We start from the raw sequence: 11,429 nt of genomic DNA, 5'->3' as shown, positions 1-11,429 counted from the left end.
TTTCGCAAGCATTCTTTCACAAACATGGCCACCAGTGTATATTTATTGTATTTAAAGAGCTGAGGACATCTGTCATATCCTGATATCCACCAAATATGCTGAATAAAAAAAGGGGGAAAATAAGCACATGACATTAACATCTATCTTAAAACAGCATAATGCATTAAGAAAATGTCAGATTACACATACAATGAATAGCAGAATCAGGCATTTTTAGTTTCTTAGTTCAGTTATTTCTTCCTGCATTCTTTGATTTTTAGTTGATTTCTTCTCTCTCTTTTTTTTGTCTTTTAATGTCTGCTTTAATTCATGTTGTTTCATCAGGCCTCATTTCTCAATCTAACGTAGAAACGAGCGCAGAAATCATTTTACAACAGGGTTCAGGCATGATTCATGAAACATTTGTATTCGTTGATAAATGTGGCAGCTGAAAACAGTCATCATTTTAATATCACGCCCCTAAAAGTTCACAGGCTGAAACTGAAATCACCCCCTAAACCCTCATTCACTATTCCCTACATTAGTCCACTAATACTGTTCACTTGAAGGAGTGGATAAAAATGAGAGTGAATTCGGACAGCCGCTGAGCGTACATCGGTTGTACACTCGTTATTGCAATGCATTGTGGGATTGAATGAGTGCACTCAATAATGTCCACTATGGTTTTGGACACCTCTACAAATGGCTGTTCCCTCAAATAATGTGCTATTTCGGATTCAGACATGGTTCAATCGATCATTAATCGTTAAGATTAGAATGACAAATTAGAATTAGGCTAAATATTTTTTTTTCCAAGGCTTTAGATTTATATTCACAAATATAACAGCATAAACAGAACACAATGGATGCTCACACATCACACACCTGCAGCGCTTCTGTAGTTTAATGTATAATTTATAGTTACTTATTTTTCATTCTTGTTCTGTTCTGAATATCGTTAAATTTAAAGGAAAATATAAATGAACAACATTTAGATTTAGCCTACTATGCTGCACGCTAGGTCAAAAACTTGTGTACACAAGCTGAGATCAGGGGTCTCATTTATAAAACTGTGTGTAGGATCCTCACTAAAAGTCGACATGCGCCTGAAAGCCAAAAATGGCGTCCGCCAAAAAATATTCCCTTATAAAAGCGTGTGTACGCCAGAACCTGCGCATAATCCCCTTTATAATCCCAGTCAGTGGAAGATTGTGAACATGCGTCTCCACCCTGAAATAACCATATATGAGCTTACAACGCCTCTTTTACTATGCATATCCTCATCTGCATATCATTTGCATATGCATATTCATCCACGAGATGCCGTGTTTAACGGTACAAGATAATAGGAGAATCTCCATTAATGAGAATGGCACATTTCATCTAAATGTTTATATTAGATGTAAATCATAGTTTAAATAATTCTTTTACATATTTAAACTGTTATTGTGAACATCACTGTATTTATGATTAAGACTCATAATGAAGATTTAAAGTGGTTTTCCTTCATCAGTTCCACAGATCTCCGTCGGTGTCTCAAACTGCTCCATCTCCAGAGTGTTCGTACACATGGATCAAGAGTTTGCGTGAAGGTGCACAAATTTTGTTTGTTTTTATAAATCACAACTTATGCGCCGGAAGTGGCGTACGACTCTTTCAGGGCCTGTTTTGTATGACGCAATGGTTATAAATGAGGCCCTTGGGGCATGATGTATAAACGTTTTGCGTACACACAAAAAAGGCATTAAAATGTGCGTACGTAATTTTCCATGCACATATCAGAATTTATAAAAAATAAACTCGGCATAAATATGTGTGCACCGTAGGGACACTCCAGACCATGCGTACGCACTCTTTTATTGGAGTGAACAAAGTAATGAAGTAAACAGAATGATTTAAACTCTGTTTACAACATTTTTTATATTAATTTAAATAGAAATAGAAATAATGGATGCGCTGCTTTTGAACACTTTTGGCATGCTGTGTTTTAATGTTTTAACCAACGAGGATTGCTTAGTGCATGACAATTACAATTTTTAAATTGTTCTAAACATGTTCTGAGAAAATATTTTTGTGCAAATAATGATCAGTGATTTGATTTGACTTGACTTCATCCAAGCAGACGAGCTAGCAACATAGATGGTATAATGACAGACACTGAAGGACTCGCTCAGTGATCGAACGCTCCATTGGCTGGTTTGAATAGGTCCAATGACATTACAGTACTGTACAACCTCTAGTGTGCGCAGGTGTGCTATTTGTGTTGTGTACAGACAGACAGTAGCCTAATGAGCTTTCATGCTCTTCCCAATATAATGAAAAATGTCACTGTATTTGAAGACAGAATTTAAAGGGAACGTAAGATATGCACGTTTTATTTTAAAATATTTTGTCATTGATGCTGAGTCAGTCAGTTATTTGATGTTTACATTATAGGTAAAACTGCATAAATTAGATTTGCTTAAAGCAATTAAAAATACAATTTTGCCAGTGGAAAAGTTTGAGAATAACTCTTCCCTGAAAAAAAATTTCTGAAGTGTATTTGATACAATATAAATGTATTTATTCTAAAACAAGGCAAGAAAACATAATGATTTTTAGCAATGTAATGTGACGGCACATAGTCCGAGTCTCGTTTTTTTCCCTAATGTCTTGTGTTGAACATGGTGTCAGGTTATGCATAGTAATACTATGCGTTGTAAGCTCCATATATTTTTTTTTCGGAGAGGAGACGGGGTGGAGATTCAGGTACGCACAATCTTCAGCGGACTGGGTTTTATAAAGGAAATGTTGCGCAGGATCTGGTTTTATAAATCTGAAAACTGTTGTGCGTGTTGTGTATGCAAAATCTAGCTTTTGCACTTTTAGGATGAAATCTATGTAAGGTTTTATTCATGAGGACCCTGACGTAAGATTTGATCGTATAGCCGCCGCTCACGTCCATATTGATAAATGCCAAGTTTTGCGTGGAAACGGCTGTATGCCCAGTTTTTTGTCATACGTTCACTTCATAAATGAGTCCCATCATGTTTTAAAATGTACCAAGAGAAAACTAATTTTGTATGATTGCTTTAGTTCAGGTATCTGTAGCACCCCTTCACATACTTCAAAAGACAAGAGCCATCTATCATCTATCAGTCCATCTATCATCCATCAATCATCTATCATCTATCCATTAATCTATTATCTATCATCTATCTGGCTCATCAATAATGATTAAAGCTGTTTCACATGACAAGACACCATTTTCCTTTCAGCTCCTTTTGTAACCTTTTCACTTCATATAGTTGTTCAAGCTTTTCCTTGAACTGATCTTTTCTCTCTATTTTTCTGTCTTCCTCTTCATGTTTCTGTTTAATTTCATCACACTCTTTTTCTTGTCTTCTCTTGATTTCTTCTTCTAGCTCTTGTTTCAGACCTTCAATCATTTTCTCCCATCTCTTTCTCTTCTCCCTTCTTCTCTCTTCTTCCTCTTGTTTTCTTCTCTCCCACTCCTCTTTTCTCTCTCGCTCCAGCTGCTCATAATGGCTTTTCATTTCATTTCTCTCTTCTTCATATTCTCTCTCTATCTTTTTTTTCTCTTTTCTCAGTTTCTGTTTCTCCTCCTCTAAATCCTGTCTTTCTTGCTCTCTTTCAGTTTCAAATCTCTTTCTCCTTTTCTCCATTTCTTCTAGTTTTTCTCTCAGTTGTTCCTCATGTCTCTCTTTTCTCTTTCTCTCCTCTTCCTCTCGTTCTTTCATCTGTAGTTTCTTCTCTTCCTCCCATTCTCTCTGCTGTTTAATTTCCTCTTGAATCTTTGTTGAATTTTTGTCATCTTCAGCCCCTGTTATTTTTCTCTTCCATTCTTCTCTCTCTTTCTCTTCTTGTTCCTTCCTCGTTTGTTCCTCTAAATCTCTCTTATTTATTTCCTCCTCCTGTTTTCTTCTTAACTCTGCCATGATGTGTTCCTGCTCAGTTTTCATCTTTTCCTGATCTTGTTTATATTCTTCTTCTCTCTTCCTATCTTCCTTTTCTCTTTCTTTTAGCTGTTTTTCATACTGTAATATCTCTCTCTCCATCTCATCTGTTCTCTGATCATATTCAGCTCTTCGCTGTTTTTCCTCTTCTGATCGTTTCTGATCCTCCATCTCTTGTTTCTTCTGCTCTGATTTCTCAAACTTTCTTCTCAGTGTTTCCTCTTTTTCTCTGAACTTGTTCTCCAACCACACTCTCACCTCATCTGTCTTTAGTTTCTTCTCCTCCAGCCTCTTTGTCTCTTTGTCTTTGTCTTGTTTGACTTCCATCTCATATTTTGCTTCTAATTCTTCAACTTGATCCTGATTGTCTTTTTCATTCTCTTCTAGCATTTCTCCTCTCTTTTCAATGGCGATCGCTGCCTCAAACATCTCATTAGTGAAGTATCGGCCCTCATGAGAGTTCTTCACCTCTTCTATCATGTTTATCAGCTCAGTAACTTGCGTCCGGTCTTGTGTTTCTGTGTTGTTAAAAGCCAAGAATCTGTTTCCACATTCTCTGATCAGTTTCTTGAGTTCATCATTTTTACTTTTCTCCACATATTGTTCTATTGTTTGTTTCTTCAGAGTATCTCCTCTAGTGAAGAGAACAATACTGAAATCTGCTGCTTTTGGGCCAAAGATCATCTTTATCATGTCTAAAGTGTCTTTATCCTCTTCTGTAATTCTTCCCAAACTCAACACAATGATGAACACATGAGGTCCAGGTGCGGACAGTGAAACACACTTCATCATTTCTTCAACCACTTGTTCTTTTGTCAGTGAAGGGTCAAAGAGTCCTGGAGTATCAACAACAGCTACTGATTTACCATCAACTTCAACATCTCCTTTCTTACAAGTTGTGGTCACTAAACCTTTATTATCTTTACTGTGAAACTCTTTGTTTCCGAGGATTGTGTTTCCTGTGGCGCTCTTTCCATTTCCTGTTCTCCCAAACAGCAAGATTCTCAAACATCCTGGATCTTCTTCATCTGAAAATGACAATAATAGAGTTTAGAGATTAACAAAAATTGGGACCCTGAGCAACATGTGTAAAACTCTAACCTAAAATTTAAACTATTTACAACAGTTTATCTCAGTGGTCCTCAATGTTTTTTGGGTCATCACCCCGATCCATTATCCAGGTCCCTTACCATCACCATTAAATAAAAAAAATAAAAAATTCAGTCTTCCCTGAATATTAAAGTTGATTATTATTATTAGGGGCCAAGCACTGTGTAGGCACCTATAGTATAAGTTCTTCTTCTTTTTCTTCTTCTACTATCAATGACTCTATGGAAACCCATAGAACTGTATGGTAAAAAATTATGAAATTTGGTACACATACAGAAGACAATCCAAATATTAACCACAGCAAATTGTGAGTCTCTAACTCAATCTCTCTAGCGCCACCAACTGTCCAAAGTTTCACTCATCTATGCTAATAACTTTTGAACCATAATGGCTAGAAACAAAATTCCTTGGCGATTCAAGATAATGAAAAATTTCCACCACTCTGATCGGATTTCGCGTGGTTTTTGTGACTTTCTCATGCCACGTAAAACGTAAACATCAGACGTTGTTATAGGAAACATGCTGAAAGTTGCTTCCGAAACAAGGCTGTGAGCAGAAAATGACAATATAATGGTGAGACATGTTTGTAAGACAACAGAGACGATAGTGCAGGGGGAAAAAAGCTGTATATACCAGCCTCCTACGGTTCGGCTGCTGCCTCAGAAGACGCAGTAGACCAGTGAGGTGGCAACACATTGTCATGTTGTAAAATTTAAATAAGACAAAATCTCTATTGCAAACCCCTCCATGTTGCGGTTGTTGTTGTATTGGCTTATTCCTACCAACGCAATGTCATTGCCATAGAAACCAATGCAGATACTCCGGAAAACGAAAGAGCTTCATGGACACACAAATCAGATCAGAACAGTTGAGAGGCCAACATGTTTGTACTTTGGGGGTCGATGAATAGTCGATGAATTGTCACACCTTCAGTGCAGTGGGGGAGTGTAATTATCTGATTGGTCAGTTTGAATGTCTCACATTTAGGTTTTAGTCACATGGTCAAGGAAAGGATAAAACAAGGTTGAAACTGCTGCTCTGTCTCTTTTGATGCTCTGGCTCTCTCCTTCTCTGGGTCTCTTCTTATCAGAGGCGGACAGAGTACACAGCTTCATTACTTGAGTAAAAGTACAGATACCCCTTGCTAAATTTTACTCAAGTACAAGTAAAAGTACTACAGTCAGATGTCTACTTAAGTAAAAGTACTGAAGTACTTGTTTTTAAAAGTACTTGAGTATCAAGAGTACAAGAGTACATTTTCTAAATATTGCATTACTACTGCCACAGTGCTTACATTGGTAAACACAGCAAACACTTGAAGCGAAAACTATCATTGGGCCCTATTTTAACGATCTGAAACGCAAGTATCAAGCACGAAACGCAAGTAACTTTGTGGGCGGGTCTTGGGCGCTGTTGCTATTTTCCCGGCGGGATAAATGACTCTTGCGCCAGGCGCAAATCTAAAATGGGTTGGTCTGAAGTAGCTTCATTACTCATAGGTGTGGTTTGGGCGTAACGTGAAATAAACCAATCAGAGCGTCATCTCACATTCCCTTTAAGAGCAGGCGTGCTTGTTCCATGGCGGATTGCTATGATAACGGCGGATTTGCCAGACGCACACCAGGGGCGGTTCACAGCCGAGGAGACCGACGCTCTCGTCAGGGCCGTAAAAGACAGAGAAGTGACATTGGGGATGGAGAAACACACCCAAATAAGCTTCGGTTAAACAGGCGTATAATAATTTGGGCAAATGTGTGAGCTATATGCTTTTATAATAATCTATCTATCTATCTATCTATCTATTGTAATAATGTATGATTTGCAAAAATGAAAACTGCTGCTGTGTGTAGATGAGAGAATCAAAGTGTATGTGCGTTGTGCACACGCTACATTGATTATGGCCAAGCATGCACCCTTAAAATAGCATCTGAATAACATGCGCAACGCGGCACTGACTTTAGACTAGGTTTCTCCTGGTCAGTGGCGGAATTGTTTTCTAAACCTGCAAAATAGCACCAGGGAACGTTTGCGCCGGAACACGCCTCCTCTTTCCGTTGAACCGCCCCCGACAAGCGAAAGTGTATTTTCTAGTTTACCGACGAGTGTCTGTGGAGGGAAAAGTCCGCTGTGCGCGGGTGAGAAATAGGAATGATAAATGACGGAATGACGTTGGTGTACAAAGTCAATTGCACTGGGTGCAAGATAGGGCCCATTAACTTGTTCAGAAAATGTAAATAGTCTGGCGAGGTGGGGCCACGGGTTGGCACATTCCCGGGATAGACCTGCTACCTCTTCATCCCTTGTCTCGTCTTTTGTCTAAATCTGAACATGGAGTTGACTTTGGCGGAAAGCTGAAGCTGATTGCTGATAGGCTGTCCCAATCAGTGGCGTCTGCGCAATCCAATCACGTTTGAGAGGGAAACAACAAATTGAGGATTTCTGAGATTTTTCTTTTTTCCTTTTTTTTTTTTTTTTTTAGAAGAAATAATGGGTACTCACGGTTATGGATAGAAATGTAGTGGAGTAAAGAGTACAATATTTGCCTCTCAAATGTACTTGAGTAAAGTCATGAGTACTCCCCAAAAATGATACTCGAGTAAAGTACAGATCCCTCAAAATTGTACTTAAGTACTGTACTCAAGTAAATGTACTCCGTTACTGTCCGGCTCTGCTTCTTATTCTTGGGGCTCTCTCCTTTTGTCTCTCTCGCTCTCTCTCAGGTAACATTTACATGCTGGGGTACAATTAATAATATAAGTTATCATCATCTCATACATCTATTTTGTAACTATTTTAAGTGTAACCATAACCATATTTTGTCATTAAACCTCTTCAATTACAACTAATGTGCTAACTAGTTTTGATTTGGTATTGATTTTGAAGTGCTATTGCAATACAATATCGTCACTCTCTATAGCAACGCTCTCCCATATATTTAGCTATTTTAACTGCACTTATTTCCATCGTTGGTATAAGTAGCAGTGGGTGAAATAGACAAGAATTGTGCAGTTTACTACCATCTTGCTAATAACGTTTCTTCAGTCATTTGGCATTTCTTGCAGCTTGAACCACTGCAGGAATCCACCCTTACAATATAGAAAATATAATAATACTTCCATAAAGAGACACTTAAACTGCCCTTAAACTAACAGTTAAACTGCATTATTTCATTTACCTTCTGTGTCATTGCCCACAAAGCCTCGGTGACAGGACTTTGAAATAGCAAACTTGGAAAACAATAAAAGGCATGACTTTCATCGCTTCCAGCTAGCCAACTCCTTCATAGCTCCATGATCCTTAATTTTTTCTTCATTTGCCTTCAATGTCTAGTGAAAGGATTTTTTTTTGCACAGATAAAACGACACTCGGTTACTAACGTAACCTCGGTTCTCTCTAGAGAGGGAACGAGTGTTGCGTAAGTGAAGCTTACGCTACGGGAAAAACTCCTTTTCTTGAGAATACTGAAGCCAGAAAATTATCCTTAATTTTCCAAAATCTAAAACGCATTTTCTGCAGCAAGCAGACCTAGGCGAGGCAGCTTACGTGCCTATTGGCTGCTCTGCAGCAACTGCTGCAACCTATCAGCGCGTTTGGGCATGACGCCAGCGCCAATGGGAAGCTTCCCCGCGCTACGTCATGGCCCGCAAGAATGGGCGTGGCTACAAGCCTATAAATATCCGCCGCTGATATTGCATGATGATTTCAGTTGAGTGAAGCGAAACCATAATGCAGCACAAGTACGGCAGCGTACACAACACTCATTCCCTCTCTGATGGGTGAGGTCGTAAGAACGGGGAGATGCTGCATTACAGGCACAGCACTGTGAGCTCGCGGCGTGAGGCACAGAGTGTTTTCACAGAGTGAGTGCGCTGAAAGGCAGACCCGTGGTCTGCGCTCGAAACACTGCCAGCTGGTGCTGGGTTCATACGCCGAAGCGGTATGTGTGCGTGGGGGAGCCGTTCTTCGAGCAGGCGGCTGTTTCTTAGCGCGGCCTGCTGCAGAACTAGAGCATCGCGGCAGAAAATGTCTCAACGTCTTCTGAACCTCTGAATATCGCTCCGTGAAGCCTTTCACAGAAGGACCGAAGAGACCAGTCGGGGAAATGGGAGTGTCCAAAAATGTGGCACGGTCGGACTCGGACATGTCGGACAAAGTCAGCCACAGATGACGCTCATTGATGTTCAGAGAAGCCATGTTATGGCCGATGGCCTGGGCAGCGGCTTTCGTGGCTCTGAGCACCAAGTCTGTCATGCTTCTTAAGTCCGTCACACATTCCTTGGTCGGTCCAGCCTCGTCCAGAGAGCGGAGGAGGTTGACCTGGTGGATCTGCAAAACAGCCATGGCGTGTAATGCAGATGCAGCCTGACTGGCGGCGGCGTAGGCACGACCGATCAGGGCTGAGGTGGTGCAGCAGGCTTTCGTGGGCAGAGCAGACTTAGCACGCCATCCAGCAGAGGGCTGGCACAAGTGGGTTGCAACTGCCTCCTCCACCGGAGGAACGGAAACCTATCCTCTGTCTTTCGCGCCGTCTACCGCAGAGAGCGTGGAAGAGATAGACGATCTGAGGTACAGCAGGTACGGCGAGTAGAGGTGGCGAATCCGGTCGGCGTTCTCCGCTCTAGCTCGTCCCACTGAGATGCTTTTCGACGGTGCGGCTTCTTCCAGAGATCCAGCGAAGTGAAGTCACTCGCTGAAGGAGACGAAATCATCATGCAATATCAGTGGTGGATATTTATAGGCTTGTAGCCACGCCCATTCTTGCGGGCCATGACGTAGCGCGGGGAAGCTTCCCATTGGCGCTGGCGTCATGCCCAAACGCGCTGATAGGTTGCAGCAGTTGCTGCAGAGCAGCCAATAGGCACGTAAGCTGCCTCGCCTAGGTCTGCTTGCTGCAGAAAATGCGTTTTAGATTTTGGAAAATTAAGGATAATTTTCTGGCTTCAGTATTCTCAAGAAAAGGAGTTTTTCCCGTAGCGTAAGCTTCACTTACGCAACACGAGAGTACTCTCGTAAGAGAACTGAATTTACTTTAATCTCGAAAGAGATATTGCACCTACTTAAAAGTCGAGAATGGTCCAAACATGAGGCTAAAATATATAAAACAATATTGATTTTCTAAAATCAAAAGTAGGAGGATCAATTAAGATTTTTTTATTTTTAATAGGTGCTAACATGACCAGTCGAATAATAATAATAATAATAATAATAACTTTATTGCAGACTCACAGGTCCAAATAAAAAACAAGACAGTACACACAATACAATAAAAACTTCAGAGGAGACAACTATACCAATGCTTCCATAACTTAGACTTATACCGTGTAGTGCTAAACTTGATGCTGGTCAATGCCATAATTATGTAATTCTCGGAGTTATTTAGCCGACATATAAATTTGTACATAACATTTCTCAATGTGGCTTGCAGTGTATTAACACCTGCAGCCACAAACATCTCACTGGCACTACACCAGCGTGGTCTTCTCAGCAGAATTCTCAGTGCATCATTGTAAGCTACCTGGAGTTTATGCAAGCTAGCTTTGCTGAAACTAGACCACAAGTGTGCAGTGTAGAGAGGAGTGCAGTATGCTCTGAACAAAGCAACTTTCACTCTATCTGTGCACCCACCAAACTTGCGAGACAAACTATTCGCCTGAGCATATAAAAAACGGCATTGCCTGTAAACGTCAAGGTCATCCTTCAACTGGTCTGTAATGAGATGCCCAAGATACTTGTATTTGCTCAAAACTCTCAAGATATTACCTGCCAATTTAAAAGGAGGAAACATTAGACATTTATCTTCCTTTGTTCTGCAAATCATCACCGCACTCTTGTCTGTATTAAATTTCATATCATGAACAGTTCCATAGTCAGAGCAAACATTAAGAAGCTGTTGAAGACCAGCACTGCTAGGACTGAAGACCACAAGGTCATCTGCATACATAATATGATTCACTATAGTGTTGCCTATCATACACCCAGTGTTACACAAATTCAGGCAGACAGAGAGCTCATCAACATACATGTTAAAAAGAATAGGGGAGAGGATTCCACCTTGTCTGACCCCGTTCCTGACCCCAAAAGGGGCAGAAACACAGTGGCCCCATTTTATAAACATAGACTGGTTGGCATACCAGTAGGACAGAATTCTCACAATACATTTAGATACACCTCTCTTACTCATTTTGTCAAATAACTTGTAGTGATTGACACGGTCAAAAGCTTTTGAGGCATCAATAAAACTCATTAAAACTGAGGAGTTCTTATCTCTATACGTATTAACAATTTCCTTTAAGGAATATATGGCCATATCTGTGCCATGTTTAGGTTTAAAACCAAATTGGTTGTCAGTAGAGGGGATAATGTCCACAATTCTGCTCAACAGGA

At 40.2% G+C, this 11,429-nt stretch overlaps 1 protein-coding gene across 1 annotated transcript in view; it reads right to left on the bottom strand.

The window, feature by feature from the left end:
* Window positions 1-298: 298 nt before the first annotated feature.
* LOC308702487 (uncharacterized protein) overlaps window positions 299-11,429 on the bottom strand; it is a 15,514-nt gene continuing 4,383 nt past the window's right edge. The window contains exon 2 of the mRNA XM_081385365.1: window positions 299-4,963. Coding sequence (XP_081241491.1) covers window positions 3,207-4,963 — 1,757 coding nt within the window. The 3' untranslated portion in view covers window positions 299-3,206. The remainder of the gene's footprint in view (window positions 4,964-11,429) is intronic.

This window comes from Scardinius erythrophthalmus, assembly GCF_964197995.2.
Source record: "Scardinius erythrophthalmus genome assembly, chromosome: 14".
NCBI lineage: Eukaryota > Metazoa > Chordata > Actinopteri > Cypriniformes > Leuciscidae > Scardinius > Scardinius erythrophthalmus.
This window is presented reverse-complemented; position numbering and strand designations above follow the sequence as displayed.